This window comes from Barbus barbus, assembly GCF_936440315.1.
Source record: "Barbus barbus genome assembly, chromosome: 38".
Lineage (NCBI taxonomy): Eukaryota > Metazoa > Chordata > Actinopteri > Cypriniformes > Cyprinidae > Barbus > Barbus barbus.
Window position 1 is genome coordinate 9526546 of NC_136716.1, and position 20156 is coordinate 9546701.

At 41.7% G+C, this 20156-nt stretch overlaps 1 protein-coding gene across 1 annotated transcript in view; it reads left to right on the forward strand.

The window, feature by feature from the left end:
• Nucleotides 1-904: 904 nt before the first annotated feature.
• The window catches only part of plxdc1 (plexin domain containing 1), a gene marked incomplete at both ends in the record, with an annotated part of 280087 nt that continues 260835 nt past the window's right edge, over nt 905-20156 (forward strand). Inside the window, one exon of the mRNA XM_079397708.1 lies at nt 905-980. Within this exon, the coding sequence (XP_079253834.1) occupies nt 905-980 (76 nt within the window). The remainder of the gene's footprint in view (nt 981-20156) is intronic.

The following is a 20156-nucleotide window of genomic DNA, read 5'->3' on the forward strand; positions in this document are numbered from 1 at the left end:
CCAACCCTAGGTCCGCCCCTGCATTAATTGCATTAAATATTTTTAACGCGTTAAACTGAAAAAATTAACGTGCTAATTTTGACAACTAATATATATATATATATATATATATATATATATATATACACACACATGTATCATTTTAGCAGTATTTTTATCAGTTAAAATTATAAAATTCTTAATAATTTTAGTTTATAACACTGAATTAGTCAAAAGTTAAGCCATTTTCTTCACAAAACTGAATAAAAATGCAAGACAGGTTTCTGATATGTTAAAATCTGTTTCTGAGATGTTAACTGAATTCCACTTACATGCCACATAATGAAGTCACTTCACAACAATAAAGCATTGTATGATGAAACTTTGAAATTCATATTGAATGTTGCATAATATAAATTGTTTTGCTTTATATATATATATATATATATATATATATATATATATATATATATATATATATATATATATATATATAATATATACTGCATATTAAGCAGTAGTGTAATCACCTCTACTTAATGTTTCTACAGAAAGAGAGAGAAGAACAATTAAGAACAGTCCTGAGTTGCAATACTGTTTTAATTCTGCCATTCCTCTATTTTCAGCTCCTGCATTAACATGCATTTTAATATACCATAATTCACTGAAATACGAGGAATTAGACACAAGTCAGAACCCCTTGTTTTCAGAGTGAAAAAAGCCAGAAGGGAGGGAAGAACAGAGGGAGGGGAACAAAATAAGGGACAAGAGGAGGGGATAAGTCCAGGGAAAAAGAGAGAACACAAAACCCAATTCAGATAGAAAAAAGGCGAGGCGACAGGAGGAGGGAGAGGAGGAGCGAGAAGACGCGACTAGAGTAGTGCATAAAGGAAAGTGAGAGCGAGAGAAGGATTGTGGGGAGGACATGGGTCTGTGTGCTGTGCTGTTGATTTGTCTCTCACAGGCAGAGCTGACCAGAGTGTGGGCTCAGGAGCAGAGAGGTAAGACATTATTAAACACACACAGAGATATAATGGCTTAACAACATGTAAGACGTCACTGATATAAACATCATAACCCTCACACACACACACATACAGAGACATTAGAGCAGTTCATGTTTTGTGTAATTTCAAACCATTAATCCAAACTATTAAATGACAAGCAAATATACACAGATATTGATGGGCAAATATTTTAACTGATCTTGTTTGTTTATCTATGCTTAACTCCAGGGGCGTAAAATTAAGGGGGGGGGGGGGGAATGCAAGGTCCCTACCAATATCAGCGACTACCAAACTGTCCCTAGCAATAATTTTGATCAAACAATTAAAAATATGTATGTTTTTGTAATTTCAGACGCATCTGAAAGGTCATACCATTAACTTCTTAGGTATATGTCAAAGTAAATACGTTAGAAAATTCCGTTACTACAGCAATAGCAGAGTTTTCTCTCAGAATCATCCTGGGTCGATTAATATTAAAATAAAGCGATGCGTAATAAAGACACCCAGCTGATGTTGTTGATTCACAAAATCAAAATTGTGTAATTGTCTGTTGAACATATTAATTACAAAAAATAAATAAAATAAATTTGTACATTATTAATATGTTGACTACTACTAAGCTATAAATAAAGACTAAGTGACATGAAACTGTTGTCATATGTCTATCAAAATGCAAAAATTATTGGGTTGCTTGGCATGCGGATGTGTGGGGGTGGGGGGTTTGGTTGGGTTGGGTGGCTTTATATCCTCACCAATGTCAAAAGCAAACCTACGCCCTTGCTTAACTTTGATGTTCTGTTGACATTAACTGTTATGTTTGGGTCCCAGAGATCCCAATAGTGTATAATTTGGAAATTAACCATTTTATTTCACACTTCAAATTATTTAAATAAATTTCACTAACCTAATGGAAATCCAGTAGACTATTTGCTAATTGATTAAGGCTTTAACCCTCAGGTGTATCATAAAATAGGCATGCACTCTAAAATGAATGAACAAATTAAAACAAATCAATCAATCAAGACTGTTATCCAGTGCAGTAGTTACCTCTGTCAGTTTGACTCTAGTAAACACACACACACACACACACAAATATAAACACAAACAAACCAATAAATAAAATAAATAGTATTAATTGTTATAAAAATATTTTATAGTTATAAATGTTAACATACAGTAATGTTTGTGTAAATATTCATTTTAAATTATAATAAAGACAACTTTATAGATTTATTAAATAAATATATGAAAACAAAAATAATATTTATATAAATCAGAAATCTGTTGTATTTATTCATACCTTCATGCATCCTGTTTCAACGTCAGTATTATCTAAATGGAGTAATTTGGTGATTAATCAGAACCAGGATGAAAGGTGTGTTGAAGCAGGTTGGAACTGAAGTCTGTAGGGAGATAGAATTCAAGGAGAGCATGGCACTAACAACACCAAGATCATGTGTTCAATTCCCATGCATGCAACTAAAAATAAAAGCTTTAATGCAACAAGTTGCTTTGGACAAAAATCCTTTAAAATGTATTACAGCTGAAAAAAAAAAAATTCAAACAGGTTTGAGAACATGTTGCCATTAGTTTGTCAAACACATAGTTCTGATGCATCACATTTGGCAGAGAGTTAAGCTGTTTTTGTCTTTAAAGCTCACCTATTTGTCTGTTGAACAACAGTGTGTGCATGTATACCTTAGTGAGTTCTCGATTTCAGTCCTGGTGTCTCTAAAGAGTTTATGAGTCAGAGAAAATTAATCCATGCATTGGATGTTGAGGTTTGTGTTCTAAAGGCTGGCTCCATTCATGAAGAATACAGACCGAACATCCCCCTTCCCAGCCCACATCAACTTTGTTTAATAGACGTCAATCAGAGAACAGGGAAAGAGCAGTACAATGTTTCTGGGTCATGCGACATGGGGGTTTAGCAAAAAAAAAAAAACTGTTGGCCAGGGTTATACATTTTCCTTTTTCATTCATGCATTGTTAAGCCCTATTCGCACGGGATTAGTATTACGTAGTGACCTCTAGTCATTTGTAATAATTGTGGAGGTTGTCTGTGATCTTAATACCGTGCGAACCGGTAAAGTAAAAATTGTCCCCGCAAATGACCTACCATATTTTGCCGAACACCGAGGTCCTGTGATAATATTAGTCCCGTGCGAATCGGCATCTCTGTGATTTGGCCAGCATTTGGCGGGTCGTATATCATTTTTCAAGGTTTTTGTTTCCTCTGCGCCTTTATATCCATCTTTCGCAAAGAATGGACATGCGTTGGAGTGTTTGATAGTATTTTCGGTGCTGTCATATCGCTTCACCATACAATTTGCAGACAGAGAAAGCTGTAAAGGTTTTGAGTGGTGAAATGTAAATGACATGACACACGGCACGAAACTATATTAGTTTCTTTTTTTTAAATCCATCTAATTGGACCATAGAACGGGACACTCAAAGCCTTAACATCCGGGAATCCTGGAAAAAAGTCAGTAAATTCGAATAAAATCACAGGCTTCGCTTATCCCGTGCGAATGCACTACACGAAATTCAGATGGGGTGGGGGGTAATTTCAAAATCACACATGGTCCCCAGATAATACCAATCCTGTGCGAATAGGGCTTTAGAAGTGTCAAAATGCCAAATGCATGTAAACCATGTGTATGTGTTGTGCACATAAAGAACAGTCCTACATATATGTCTTTTTAATACATTACCCTTATATTCTTTCTCTCTCTTTTTTTTTCATGGCACATGCCCTATATGTGTGCGTGTGTGTGTATTTCTGTCCTCCTTGGAGATACTGTATTTTTAGAGGGCCTGGTTCTTCTTCTCTCTGCCAGGCAGCACTGCTCTACTTTCAGTGGCCTCTCTGTCCCTCCCACACAGCCCTTCTTTCTGGTCCCTCTGAGATGCGTATGTGTGCATGATATACTGAGAGTGAGATCCAACAAAATCTGTTACAGACAGTTAATAAAGTGACGATAAGAGCTTTGTATGAGTATGACCCTCAAAAAAAAAAAAGCACACTGTGACCCATCACACACTAAACAAAAGTGTATACTATACCTGGCCATTACTATACACATCTGAGGCCTTAATGCATGCGTGCATTGCTAAAAACTCATCACCTTTCATGTTTCATGCTTTAATCAAGCTAAGGCTTGTCACTCACAGACATTTTGAGTCATATTATTCCTAGCCAGGACTGCATTTCCCAAAGGCATTGTAAGCATAAGTACATTGTAGACCCATTGAAACTGAAAGGAGCTACAATCAACTTAGGCTTACAATGCTTTTGGGAAACGCAGCAAGTGCATGCACAATGACTGGTAGAACCACATTTAAACCAGTCTGAAGTTTTAAAATTCTACCAGTTATTGTGTGTGCACTGTCCTTGCTTGGAAGAATATGTTCTGGAAGAGCAGCAGTGAGCTAGCAAATGCAATTATGTAAAAGACTGCAAAAGGACTATGGGACACAGAAGAATGAATCAATTAATAAATGAATACATACATACATAAATACATACATACATACATACATACATGAATAAATAAATAAATAAATAAAACTGCAGTCTCAGCTGAAGATGAGTCTCATTCAAGATTTTCAGCTTATCCTCATGTTCTCTGGTGATTAGTGCAAAAACAATTGCAAACATTTCTTCCATGATATTTGTTGACCTCTTGCTTGTGTGAGAATGAATCTAGGGATCATGGGGCTGTTTCATAAAACAAGTGTACCAAATAAACCAGGCTTATTTCAGATAGTCTGACTTAGTGACACTTGATTTGGTTTCGGAATGCAAATTCACCATAGCTCAAGCTCGTTCACTGTGGCAACTTACGCTGGGAAACTAACCTGGTCCGGGGCAGGCTAACTGTCAAGCTAAGCTGAGTTCCCTATCTGTCGGTCACTACGAGTTATGTCGTGACGACATTAGGGGATTCACTAGGGTGCCCCATCTCTGACTTTAAGAGGAAACGCCAATGAATATTGGCTAGTGGATTTTTGTATACCCGAGACATTCCCCGTGCGAACAGCGATGTCCCTGTCTGCAGCGATTCCCCTGGGCACTTCAACTAAAAGAGCAGATTTCCTAAAAGAGCAAATCACGGTCATTTTTTGTCGAAAGTCCTTTCTTTCTTGCAGGAAAGGTTGGAGCGTAGGCTGTCACCCTCCACCTTGAAAGCGTATGTGGCTGTTATCGCAGCACATTACGTTGCAGTGGATGGCCAGTCCCTGGGAAATCACGATCTCATCGTCAGGTTCCTGAGGGGTGCCAGAAGGTTAAATCCTCCTAGGCCACACCTGGTGCCCTCCTGGGATCTCTCTATCGTCCTGGCTGGACTTCAGAGGGGTCCCTTTAAGCTGCTGGTTTCAGTCGGCCTGAAGTTCCTGTCTGCTAGGAAAGCGCTCTGACCGGGCTTCTGTCCAGGGTCGGGGACCTCCAAGCATTTCGGTGAGCGAAGAGTGCCTTGTGCTCGGGCCGGACTACTCTCACGTTTTCCTGAGACCCCAGCCTGGATACGTGCCCAAGGTTCCCACCAAGCCCTTCAGGTGGTCAACCTGCAAGCACTACCCTCGGAGGAGGCAGGCCCAGCCTTGGCGTTGCTGTGTCCCGTAAGAGCGCTGCGTATATATGTGGGCCGTACCCAGAGCGTTAGAAGCTCTAAGCAGCTCCTTGTCTGCTAAGGAGGTCAGCAGAAAGGGAAGGCTGTCTCCAAGCAGAGGTTGTCCCACTGGATTGTAGATGCCATCACCTTGGCGTACCTATCTCAAGGCCAGCCGTGCCCCCTGGGGGTGAGGGCTCACTACACACGGAGTGCTGCCTCCTCCTATGCTTGGCGCACGGTGCCTCTCTGGCAGACATCTGTAGAGCTGGCTGGGCGACACCGAACACCTTCAAAAGTTTTTCAGTCTCCGCGTTGAGCCAGTTTCTTCCCGTGTGTTGGGTAACAGGTAAGTGGCGGGAAGAGCTGGCCAGTGTCATGCTTGCTGCGTCATTCCCCCTCACCCAGGGATGTGAGCGCCTTTTTCCTCCTCTAGTAGAGTTCCCCGGACGGCGAACCCTCGTGGAGTTCCTCCAGCACCCTCGGCAGTCGGACTGGGTCAGAGCAGTCTGACGCCAGGCCCAGTACTGGTGTTAGCTCGCCCGGGTCTCCGGTCAGCCCCTGTACTGGGCTAGGTGTCCATATGGCTTGATTCCCTACGGGCAATCCCATATGTGTATTCTTCCACGGTAAGGTTTCCCCCTCTGTAAACCCGTGTCTACCCTTTCACAGAGCACTCTGTCTGGCTCTGTTGGCAGCTCTCCTCCCTACTCCTAGGTAGGATCTGCCTCAGAGTCTGCCCCAGTCCTGGGTCAATCCATATCAGTGTCTCCACATGTTACCTCCCTTCAGGCAGGATGTGGCCTCCGTAGCACCCTTCTCCGGAAGGCTCGCTTCCCTGTCGTTACTACCAAGCTGTAACAACAAATAGGAAAGACTTGAAGCAATCTTTCGTTGAAGCTTGAATTCTGTGGTAAAAGGAATAGCGGTTTGGCTATTTCCAGCAGCGATGTACTCACCTGTGGTCCCTGCGGGTACCAAGGTCAGCAAATTTGACCTTTGCATGGCATTTGTCTTTCACGCGCTTGCTTGTCAACATTTACAAAGCCATAAGGTTGTGACAGGGTTCAGGTTGTGACGCCTAATGTCGTCACGACATAACGTCTCCGTTCCCTCCATCAGGGAACGAGGGTTACATACGTAACAGAGACGTTCCTCTAACACTGAATAATAGGAATGCATTGATATTGCCACTGACTCTCTCACATGCAATTATTTGACTTTATTATTAATCAAAAAATAAAGGACTACAGAAAATGCAACTTAAATAAATAAATAAAAATATAGGCTACAACCGATTGTATTTAATGTATTGTGCCCAGAATTTAATGTCCTTTTTTAAGATATATGAAAATGTTTTAAAGGTGCAATAGGTGATCGTCTTAAGAAACATTTTTTGTTATGCTGCTTGAAAGTCTCTTTACATCCCAATAGCAATCATTAAGTTAAGTGGTCTAAATGTATTTATATATTCTGTGGAAGGTGTAGACCAAGAAATGATCGTCCAATCAAAATGTTTGGTCCAAACATCATGAGAGGCTTTTCTACCTGCCTGTCAACATATGTATTTGCATACCTCTGCGCACTCTGTTCATGCATACAGGATACGTCATCAGTGCATTCACGTATGCTATGCAGACAAAGCGAGAATGGCAGGCAAACATCAACAACCTGACCGTCCTTCCTGGTATTGTATTTGTAGTGAGTGTACGTTTTTTATCGTCCACGATCAAAAATCTTCATATCGCACACCCCTACCCTCGGCAGAAATCGCAGATCGGGGGAACCAGGACCACAAGGGCACTTTAGCATTGGACCTCAAAGGGGCAGGGGCCCGAGCCCCCCCGCAATGCCGGGATGCCAATCCCATGGCAGAAACAGAGAAGGTAATAGAGAACAATTAGCATAGCTGCTGTTCCACCTAGGCAAAAAAATTATGTGTTCAACCCAAGCAAAATAATGAAAAGGTGCATTTGATCAGATGTAACTGAAGTACAAGGTTATGAGATACATTATGTGAATGCTTGGCTAAAGAGATGTGTCTTTAATCTAGATTTAAACAGAGAGAGTGTGTCTGAACCCCGAACATTAACAGGAAGGCTATTCCAGAGGTTGGGAGTCAAATGTGAAAAAACTCTACATCCTTTAGTGGACTTTGCTATCCTAGGAACTACCAAGAGTCCAGAGTTTTGCCACCTTAGGGAGCGGGATGGATTGTAGCGTGATAGAAGACTAGTTAGGTGCGCATGAGCTAAACCATTGAGGGCCTTAAAAGTAAGTAGTAATATTTTGTAACTGATACGAAACTTAATAGGTAGCCAGTAAAGAGAACCTAAAATTGGGGTAATATAATTATATTTTCTTGACCTGGTAAGGACTCTAGCATCTGCATTTTGGACTACCTGCAGCTTGTTTATTGAAGATGCAGGACAACCACCTAGCAGTGCATTACAATAGTCTAGTCAAGAGGTCATGAATGCATGAACTAGCTATTCTGCATCAGAAACAGGTAGCATGTTCCCTAACTTGGCAATGTTTCTAAGATGGAAGAATGCTGGTTTTGTAACATAGGAAATATGATTTTCAAAAGACAAACTGCTGTCTAATATAACACCCAAATGTTTTGCTGTAGAGGAAGTAAAAGTGCATCGGACTAGATGCAAATTGTAATCTACAAGATTCTGTGTATTACTTTTTGGTCCAATAAGTAATATCTCGGTCTTATCTGAATTTAATAGAAGAAAATTAATGGCCATCCAGTCTTTTATATTTTTAACACACTCAGTGTTACGTGTCTGCTTCTGTCCAGTTTGGTTTTGCCCTTTTTTAGTAGTTCCTGTTCTGTTTTAGTTAATTAGTTAATCATTGTTTAGTCTTCCCACCTGTGTTCAATCAATTATCTAGTTAGCTCCTTTGTTCTAGTCCCTTTATAAGTCTTGAGTTTCCCTTCAGTGTTTGTCCATTCTTAAGTTAATAATGTCAAGTGTGAGTTGATGCCACTAAATAAAGAATACTCCTTTTGTTTACTCCGTCGTCGTGCGCCTTATTGACCACAACCACCGACGCATAACAGAAGAATGGACCCAATGACAGACGACAACATTCAGAGGAGGAGGTTAGTTTTGGTTCCCCGGAAGGGAGCTCCGGAGATCCTCAGCTCACTTCCTCCGTACGCCGCGAGCCTTTTGTTTCCGCCCTCGCCAGTGCCCTCCAGTGCCTGCTCCTCGCCAGCGCCCTCAAGTGTCCGCGCCTCCCGAGCGCCCCATTGAATCTGCGCTGCAAGAACGCCCTCAAGTGTCCGCGCTGCAAGAGCGCCCTCCTGCGTCTCCGCTGGTCCCGTCCAGCTCTCCTTCGTTTCCGCTGGTTCTATCCAGCTTCGTGCCTCCCGTGCGCCCTCAAGAGTCCGCGCTGCAAGAGCGCCCTCAAGTGTCCGCGCTACCAGAGCGCCCTTCTGTGTCTCCGCTGGCCCCATCCAGCTCTCCTTCGTCTCCGCTGGTCCTGTCCAGCTCCTCGCCTCCCGTGCACCCTCTAATGTCTGCGCTGCAAGAGCGCCCTCAGGTGTCCGCGCTGCAAGAGTGCCTTCCTGCGTCTACGCTGGTCCCGTCCAACTCTCCTTCGTCTCCACTGGTTCTGTCCAGCTCTGCGCCTCCCGTGCGCCCCCAAGAGTCCGCTCCACCAGACCGCCCTCCAGTGTCTGCTCCTCCAGAGCGCCCCCCAGAGCCCGCTCCTCCACAGCGCCCCCCAGAGCCCGCTCCTCCAGAGCGCCCCCCAGAGCCCGCTCCTCCAGAACGCCCCCTAGAGCCCGCTCCTCCAGAGCATCCCCAAGTGTCCGCTCGTCCTGAGTGCTCTACAGAGCCTGCTCCTCCAATGTGGCTCCTAGAGGGGAAAGTTCCCAAAAAAATTTTTTTTGGGGGGGGGGGGGGGGTATATTTATATGTATATATATGCAGAGGTGGGCAAACTATGGGCATTTTCATCCAGTCCGTGAGGCAGTTGTTCCAAAATAGCTAGTTTGATGCAATATCAGTAATATCCAATAGATAGCGCTGTAGCCTATAGTGCAGTATATAACCCCTGATTTACACTGTTCTGCCGCTCTGATGCGGCCACTCCAGTCAATCTGCGGCAAGTTTCAGAAGCGGCTCTCCACACAGCTTCACTAAAGATAGGCACCTTGTCTATTTTTGACGGACGCCGCGTTCAAGCCGCACAGCGAATACAAAATAAAAAGTCAAACTAGCTATATATGCTACAAAACTGGCACAATTGTAAATAAGTTACGTGTTTTAAAAATGTTGAAAAATGCCTTGTATTGGAACCGTTTTATAAATGCTTAAAATGCTTTGTAGACTTTCCTGTATCAGAACAAATGCCAGCGTTATCCTCCTGCTCACGGGTGCTGTAATTTTGTGGGGAAAACATGGAAATAATTTGTCATTTTATCTTGCAAAGATTTGCTTTCTTCTGTTTTCCACACACATTTTTATGAAAATGGATATATTAGCCTACTGTTTTTCTGGATTATATATATATATATTTTTTTATCTGAAACGTGCTGTAATTTCCATATAAAGCAATCAAGGTCAAGTGCAAAGCACACACATTAGGATTGGTGACGAATGAGAAAAGGCAAGTGAGTTTGTTTTGAGTTTGTATTGTGCATCTTCCAGCAACTACGCCGCTAGTTTCAGTTTCGCGTTAAATATTTAACGCTGGGTGTTTATAATATATGTTTATATTGAATGCCACTATAATTTGTGTTTGTTTTTTACTTATGTTTGTTCTTTATTCTATTCTGAAACACTGCAAAATTTACAGGATTTTTTTGTGGAGGGTGGGGTAAAAACATGTTTCTAATGTTTGTAAACATTTCTTTTATTTTACATTATTTCTGAATGAAATTATAAAATGTGTCATACATCGACTTGTACACCAATGCAACTTATCTGTCTTAAGTGGTTTAAAACAAGGTGCTAAGTGCTCATAAAAATAGGTAGAGATGGTACAAGAAAAGAACTGCCATGCATGTACAAGTATACATACAGTACAGTAGTAAGTGAGAGTCACTTTAGAATGAAAAAAAAAAAAAAATTATCAAAGCTTCATTTGTCATAAACATTATGCGGCCCCTCACTTAATGTGGAAACCCTGATGTGGCCCTCGAGTCAAAAAGTTTGCCCACCCCTGTGTTAATGCATCCATCCCTAGTGGTGCATCCATCCCCTTTAGTGAGAAGAAGAGGGGACAATGCGTGTTCTCTTCTGAGGCAGGGGTTTCCAAACTTTTTCATTCCAGGACCCACCATAATATTTTTAAATGGAAAAGAAGTGCTCACTAACACAGATTTAGAAAGATTTGTGAACAATATTTGAGAGAAATAGGCCTTTTGTGTACATAGAAAAAGTCTTAGATCTTTGAGTTCAGCTCATGAAAAATGGGGGCAAAAACAAAAGTGTTGCGTTTATAATTTTGGTCAGTATATGTCAGGATGGATGATGATGGACCTTGCATGCTTTCATTCAGTTCATTTATATGAGTGAATATGTCCAACAGATAGGCAAGCTTCGCACACCATTCACCATCTGACAGGTGTACAGCAAGAGGAGAATCAAAATTTGATAAAAAACTGCGAGACCTCTTCTCGCAGCTCAAGCAGACGAGTTAGGACCTTGCCCCACGATAGCCACCTGACCTCGGAGCGAAGAAGCAGGTGCTAATGTTATGAGCCCATTTTTGTGCATAGCGATGTGAAAAGTCGGGAGGAGAGTGCCCTGGCCTTGATAGCATTTACTATTTTGATAGCAGTCTGCAAGACATCGTTTAACTCGGGGTGCAGTTTCTTACTGGCAAGGGCTTCTCGATGTAAAAAACAATGGGTGAAAGTAACTAATGGGGCAACCTCCTTTACGTGGGCAAGAAGACCACTTTTCTTGCCCGTCATCGCCGCCGCTCCATCCGTGCAGAGGCCCATACCCTTTTCCCACTGGAAGCCCTCAGCCGTTATGTATCCATTCAAGCAGTCAAAAATATCGGCCCCTGTCATTCGTTCTTTCAGTTCTTTGCAAAATAAAAAATCCTCAACGATGTCAGTGGAGTCAACGTACCTGACATAAACCAGCAACTGTGCACTTTTTGCAACATCTGTGCTTTCATCAAGTTGTAGAGCAAATGCAGTACTATTCCATATTTTTTCACTTGTATATAAGAAGACATTTCCTCAGTACGGCGTTGTACTGTATTATCAGAAAGCGGAACTTTAGCGATCTTTCCTGCAGCTTCTTCACCCAGCATTTCCTCAACGATGTCTATGCAGGCCAGCAGCAGAAGCTCCTCACCTATGGTGTGTGGCCTTTTGGATTTTGAGATTTGATATGCAGCTAAAAATACTTTCTGTGTGGCTCCTTCTTAGATTTAATTGTTTTGACTTGATCTGAAGACTTCTCACAAGTCCGTGATGCCTTTAGTTTGAAAAACTTTTCCATTTTAACATACACTAGGCTAGGTCACTGAATGCTGTGTACGTCACTGACGCAGACACGTGACAGTTCAACACAAATGAATCAGACGACTTATTCAGTGAGTCATTCAATGAATGCTATGTTGATTCAGACTCTGATTCTTGTGTGTGTGTGTGTGTGTGTATGGCTGTGAGGTCGCACTTGTAGGCTGCATACCAGTGGCGGCTGCTGGTCTTTCAAAGAGGGAAGCTCATTTTCGGCCTACATCATACAAATTGTCCATTTATTTATACGTAAATTCTGCCCTACATTCCTTTTCATGAAAATGCTCTGTGTCGTACCAACTAGGCGTCTTTTCCAGTGACTTGACCAGTGTCCTCAATGGCCAGCAGAGCTAGGCTGCTTAAACGGCCTTGGCCCATTGTGTTACGGGTGTAGGACTTGAGCCGATTTAAACAGGAGAAGCTCCTTTCTACAACTGCAGATGTAGCTCCAATTGTTGCCACTAATGACAACAGTTTGTAAAGCTGGGGCATTGCACTGTCCAACTCCATGTCTTTAACCCTCTGGGGTCTGAGGGTGTTTTGGGGGCCTGGAGAAGTTTTGACATGCCCTGACATTTGTGCTTTTTTCAGTTGCTTATAAATATATAAATGGCTAAAGTCTAATAACACTGTAAACAGCACAAACTGGGCTACAATAATATGTTAGCAGCATTTATGTACTTGATTTTGTTTTCGAGAAAGCAACGTTTATGTGTGGTTAGTGAAAAACTAAATTTTTGAAGTCACTGAAATAAGGCCATACAACACATACAGAACATTTGTTCACAAGACTTCTGAGAACTGAATCTTGTAGCCTAGAATTTTTGCTTCAAAATAACGTGAAAATCATCTTGTTTATTTGCTCACAGAAAACAATATATTGATTTAAATTTCCTAAGACACTTTTTGAGTAAAAAGGGTCTATGCGAGAAGACGTCAACATTCACATTCACACCTGAGAAGACAGGCCTGCATAATGAGCTCATAATGAGCTTCATAATGAGCCATTTAGTCAAGTATGTGACTGAGAGGAAGAGTTACAAGAAGGAATGAGGACAAAATAATATATATTTTTTGTAGTTTATTAAGAAGACATTTAGCTATCACACAAAATAACTTGAGATTCACTTGTGAGTGCAGTTAAACATTTTATTAGGAACAATCAAAACTGTCTTTCAAAGCTGACTTTTTAGCATCATTACTCCAGTCACATGATGCTTCAGAAATCATTCTATTCTGATTTGCTGCTAAAAAAAAATATTATTATTCTTATTATTATTGTTGTTGAAAAGAGCTAAGAAGATTTTTTTTTTTAATGAATAGAAAGTTCAGAAGAACAGCATCAAAACTCGTGGAGTATTTTAGTTAGTTTCGCGTCAAAGAAAAAACGACACAGCCCGCAAAATCACTGTCAATCAAAAGGAGATGCAGTCTTTCGACAGACCCTCCAATCATCACAAGCCCGGAGTCCAGCCCCGCCCACTCCTCCATTCACCCCCAGAGACGCTGAGCATCCGGGGGCGGGACATAATCGCAGCATTTATCCAATGACCGTCTAGTTTCGAAGCACTGAAAAAAACTGTTCAAAGCAGCCCCATAGAAGTCAATGGACGCCGGGCTTCAACAGGGAAATACACTGTGACGCTACGGGAATATATGAGAAGGAAATCGAGTCACCTGCTATATGTAGCTGATTCTGAACGAACTCGTCTTCGAGATGAACGTGTTCTAACGCATTTTTAATCAATAAAATATATACCATGTGAGATGTAAAATACTGTAATTTCTTTTTTACTTTGCAATTTAACAGTTACTTTTCTTAAATGAGACTGTCCCGATGACGTATGCAGACATCAAATGCGACCCAGAGGACGCAGCCTCCGAAATGACTCGCAGCTCATGTGTTTTAATTTAAAGGATTCCTTTGAAAAACAGAATTGTCTCTAAAGAGTCGTTTGCTCATTATTGTACTGGTTTTGATTCACCGTAACGTAAATTTAGCTGCAACCAAGTGACTTTGTGCAACCCACCTTTTCTCACAGTGCGACCCACAGTTTGAAAACCCCTGTTCTGAGGCAAACAGATCCACTCTTGCCTGACCACATTTGCGCCATATTTCCTGAACTATCTGTGGAGCCTCCATTCCCCCGGGTGAGGATTCCCCCTCAACAACAGGTCCACCCCGATATTCATCTGGCCTGGCACATTTGTCGCTCTGAGAGACAGCAAGTGCTCTCTGCTCCATAACAATGTTATTTTTTCCAAGGCATGCAGACTCCTTGATCAGACTCCCCCTTGCCTGTTTATATAGGCAACCACTGTTGTGTTAGCTGATCTGACTAACACATGACAGCCTATTATCTGTGGACTTTCTGTGTAAATGTCTGGAGGGATTTTATTTCAGAGAAGCAACCCATCTCTGAAAACCTCTCATGAACAGAAGCCCCAAAGGCACTACTGCTATGACAGAAGCCATGAGGCCCAGCAGCCTCAGACACAGTCGAAAAGAGACTGTTTTCCCCAGATGAAACTGACTTGCACAGTTCCTTACACTCTCCTGCCTCTGTTCTGACAGGGTTGCCCTGTAAGCAATTAAGTTTAGGTTTAAACACAGAAATACTATTGACTGAGTCGGTGTTAACGAGCTCTTCTTCTGGTTTACTACAAAACCCAGAGCATTCAAATGCATTAATACTGCCCTTGTATGCAGATTTGCCCCCTCCTTTGCACAAATTAACCAGTCGTACAGATACACTATTATCCTTATACCCTGTTATCTCAGTGGTGCTAGCGCTGCTTCCACACATTTTGTGAAAATGTGGGGTGCTAGGGACAGGCCAAACGGAAGAACCTTGAACTTGTATATCTTGCTCTGGAAAGCAAACCTTAGGAATTGTCTGTGCTGAGGATGGATCTGAATATGTAAATATGCATCTTTCAGATCTACTGAGGTGAACCAGTCTCCTCTTTGTATAGAATGGAGCAGGGATTTGTGTCAGCATTCTGAATTTGTTTTGTCACACGTGTCTGTTTAAAGTTCTGAGATCCAAGATAGGCAGTGTGCCTCCCCTTTCTATGGGATCAGAAGATACTGGCTGAAGAATCCCTTCTTTGATTCTTCTGCTGGTACTTCCTGAATTGCATCTTTGAGAAGGAGAGAATTTATTTCTTCCTTCCAAATGTCTGCATTCTCTGCCTGCACTCTTAACTGTTTTATTCCTGAAAACCCCAGAGGTCTTCTCGCAAATTGCAGTCTGTACCCCTTTTGAATCGTGCTGAGTAACCACTGAGAATCTGTGCATTTCACCCAATTGCCTAGGTGTAATGATAAATCTCGCACCTCGTTCAAATGTGGTGTTGGAGAGACCTCTAGCAGCGAAATATGGAACTGCGATAGACTTTCTACTTGCATTACAGGTGTTTTCAACAATACAGTTTGCACAGGGTGCATGTGTAACACCGTATTGTGACAATCTCTTTTCATTTGTATAAGAGACTCGTTTGAATTTAGAAAAAGGGGAGAACAAGAGACCACACAATGTTCTTGTGCATAAACAGTATTTATTTGGTTCAACAACACAGGGGAAACAGGTGTGTGATGGTGCTTTTTGACATTCTCTATTCGACTTCAGGGTATGTGCGGTGGTTGGTGAGTGCCTTTGATGCTCATCACTGTACTTCGGGGGATTTGCGGAGACAATGTGAGAAACAGATCAGGATCTGCTAAACTGCCTGCTTCTTCTTTCTTCCCTTCGCAGTCGGAGGGGGAGGGGGCGGAGCTGCTGCTGCTTGAGCGAAAGATTACCGCTGCCAAGAGGGAGATTGTTTACTTGGTTATATTGAACAGCCATCTGCGTGTACTTCCCCTCCTTGGCCCGAGCCAATATGCTTGCCCTCTTGCTTGTGTATAAACAGGACGATGTGATGTTTATCGTTGCATAGGGACTCTGCATGGCACAAACAACCTGAAGGCTTCTTGTTCCCTTCTCTTTGCCTGAAATTGCTGCTGCATTGTTGCCACAGCCGGCCCGAACAGGCCTTTAGGATACTACTGGCTGATCAAGGAAATGGGTTTTTATCTTTTTCTCCCATGGTGGACAAATTCAGCCAGAGTGCTCCCTGCCCAACTACCGCCAGACCCACCGTTCTTCCTGTGGACTGAGCCAGGCATCTTGATGAGCGTAATATGAGATCTGTTACCGTGCGAATCTCGGTCCACAGCTCAATGACGTAATTTCCTTGCGACAAGTCCCCTGTCATCTATTCCTCCAGTTCGCCAATGTAAGCCAACAGAAGAGTGATTGCATAAGTAGACAGGGCGCGCTGAGTTGTCGAAAAACGATCAGATCTTTGAGGCAGCTTAGGTGCGATCGTAGATAGCCCAACCGCCGATGGGGAATCTAGATGGCCCGCCAGTGATGCCTCCATTGACGGCATGTGAGACCAGCACATCTCCTGCATGCCTGCCATGTCCAGCGAGGAAAACCCATATACTGGAAGTCTAGATGACAGTGGTCTTTCCCAATATTTCGTCAGATCATCCATACAATCCTGGAAAGGTGGAAGTGCCTGATGAACTGTTGAGGTTGTAGGGGCAAGTAACTTCTCATCTAGCCTCGAGCGTTTTACGGCAGGAAGAGCAGACAGCCAATCAATGTCCAGTCTACTTGCCACTCGACGGCAAACCTCGTGCAGAGTTGTACCCCCTGCTGCCATCTGCTGTACTTCTACCCCTAGCTGGTAACCAGGGGACTCCGTGCGAGGAGCAAATGGGTCTTCGTCATCCTCCTCCTCGCCATCATCTGACATATCCACCTATGCTTTGATGGAAATTGAATCATCTTTCAGTAGGATCTCAGGGAATGCCTCGATTTCCATCTCGAAAGCGACTGGTTCCCCGAGCTCATCCGAAGGAATAAGCTGGTCAGCCCAATTCGTCGTTGGCATGGGAGATTCCATTTCCTGCATGGATGCTGTTGTGTCTCTCCCTTGTACGGGATCGCTGCACACATCCTGCACAAACACCGCTCTCCTGCGCAGATCCCCGGGAGACAGTTTGCTGCATTGGTTACAAGAGATCGGTGCTTGTAATGCCGCTTGGGCATGCCCCAGGCCTAGACACGCTGGACATACTACATGCAGATCTTTAGCTGCAATAGTGAATCCACATCCCCCAGGACAAGGTCGGGAAGGTGCTCTAGACCTGTTTGACTTTGTGGAAGAAGCCATAACTCAACTGGTAAGCTGATTTTGTCTACTTTATGTGCTTGGTAAAGCATTTCAATACACTTAATGTTCTTAGATAGCCTGACGCCCTACAACAAGTGGTAACTTGTTTTTCGGACAGTTTAGTCTTGCCAAAGTACACTAGTGCACTGAAAACAAGGGCTCATAGCTTAGATGCCATGAGTGAAGAGATGTAGGATGCCATACTGAGCCAGCACTGCTGATTATATATGTGGGGCATCACGAGAGCACGGGCCTGTGGGCATGATTGTATAGGGCTTCACGGATGACCATGCAAGAGGCGTTTCCCATAGTGAGATGTTGAGCGAGTCGAACGAAAGAAAACCACCAGCTTGAATGGTTGGGACGTGACCAAGAGAGACAAGTTAATAATATTGAGAAGCAGTTCTTCTGCTACAGGTAACAACTCTTTCAGTAATTTAGTGGGTACAGGATCTAATAAACATGTTGTTGGTTTAGATGCAGTGATAAGTTTGTTTAGATCTTCCTGTCCTATAGTTGTAAAGCACTGCAGTTTTTCTTTGGGTGCAATGAATGAAGCTGAATTACAAGAAACTGTCGATTCTACATTTGTCATTGTATTTCTGATGTATATCTATTTTATAAGTGAAGAAATTCATAAAGTCATCACTACTAAACTGTGAGGGAATATTTAGTTAGGGTGGCGTCTGATTATTTGTTAATCTAGCCACTGTGCTAAATAAAAACCTTGGATTGTTTTAGTTATTCTATGAGTTTGCGGGTATGCTCAGCCCTGGCAGCTTTTAGAGCTTGTCTATAGCCGTACATACTGTTTTTCCATGCAATTCTAAAAACTTCCCAGTTAGTTTTTCTCCATTTGCGTTCAAGATTACAGATTTTGAATGGGAGAATGAGAATATTGAGAGAATGGGTACTGCTGTTGTACCATGGCGCAGTACGTTTTTCTCTAACCTTTTTTAATTTAATTGGGGCAAGTATGAAGGTAATACGATGCCATAAAGATTTGCATGTGCAGGGTAAGAGTTATGGAAGTGTAAAAGACTGTAAGTGTAATTTAATTTGCATGTGCAAGAGGAGCTTTCTAAAGGTGTAAATCACGTTTCAAGTGCAAGGAAAAAATATTTGCAGCATTTGAATGCAGAAGAATGCAGATCATAATTATTTTGCATTAGCATGAAACTGCAGTTTCACAATACATGAATCACACTTACAAACTTGTAAGTGTGATTCATGTATTGAAAAAAAAAAAAATAAAAAAAAAAAATATATTAATATATATATATATATATATTACTGTTGGTTCAATTATTATTGAACCAAATTTTGTTGAAAAATGGAACCATCCCTGATCAATAGACAGATTAAATTATGCATGTATTAGGCTAGTGCTGTTACGGAGCCGACGCGTCGTACGGATCCATGTGCAAAGCTTTATTAAGAAACATGATCATGAAACAGACATTGATTCAATAATGGCAAACAGGTACAACACCGGCAAGACAAAGAGTAATCCTAGGACAAGCGTGGGTCTTCGATCAGCGAACAATATCCAACAGGGCAAGGCAATGAGATAATCCAGGTACACAAGCAACAGTCCAAGCAAGGTGCAAACAGAGTCTGAAACAGCAGGATATCCGAATAATATAATATCCTACATATTATAATATTAGAATCAACCGGAGCTTTGAAGAACTTATTCCCTATCTTTACTAGAGATCGACCGATATATCGATTTACCGATATTTAAGCATTTTTTCATAATCGAATATCGGTTTTGTAATATCGGATTCCCCAATAAACACCGCCATCTTGTGGACGTTTTCAGAATTGCGCGCAGGATCGCAATTGCAGCGCATCTGAGGGGAGACGAGACAGCAACAGCATGCAGGTACTTGATTTGCTGTAGTTAGTAAACTATTTAATATTACAGGCATTAATGCACAAATTAGATGTATTACATAAATGCCTAATATATAGTTTAAATGCAACTTGGCTCTAAGAAATATGATAAATAAGATACTCTGTCAAGCCCTGTCCCTATAAAGATAGGCTATAACTTTGCCTGAAATAACACAGCCATGAATTAGCACATGGTGGAAATAAAAGCGCTGAATTTAATTCTCTCTGTGGTCTATTAGTCTCGTGAAGTCGGAGTCACATAGATAATCCGTCAAGTCCTCTCCCAATAAAGACGTAACTTTGCATGAATTAAATAATACAGCCATGAATGATTGCATGTTGGAAAGAAAAGCATTGAATGTAATTCTCTCTCTGTTGTCTATATGCTCATCATTAGTCTCGTGAAGCCGCTTTCATATATTGCAGTTCACTCAGCGGGTTGATGCTCAATAAATGCTCAGCACGGCCACCGCATGTAACTTTTAACAAGATTCACTTTTTTGAAGCACCCTAAATTGTATTAACACTTACTACATAACCATTATTTCGTTTATAAACATCTAAATTAATACAACTCTATGGAAATTAATTATTTATTATCTCCGCGATCGATCGCAGTTTGAGTAGCCTATAGTTCTGTGTAAAGGCATAGATAAACCGCGCTGTCAGCAGCATAATTTAGAGCATGCCAGTTGAGAAATGCAATAAAATACAATGCTTGTTATATTCCAATATTCCAGAGAATATTATTCCGTGAATTAACATTATCCAGTGAATTATTCTTCACTCTTTATCCTATTAAACAGCTTAAAAAACTGTTTTTAAAAATGAAGTTAAAAATTAAGTTGATATGACTCCTTTCCTTTATTTTCTCCATTTGAAAACATTAGACTTTCTATGTTCATTTTGCTTACTGCTAATATTAGT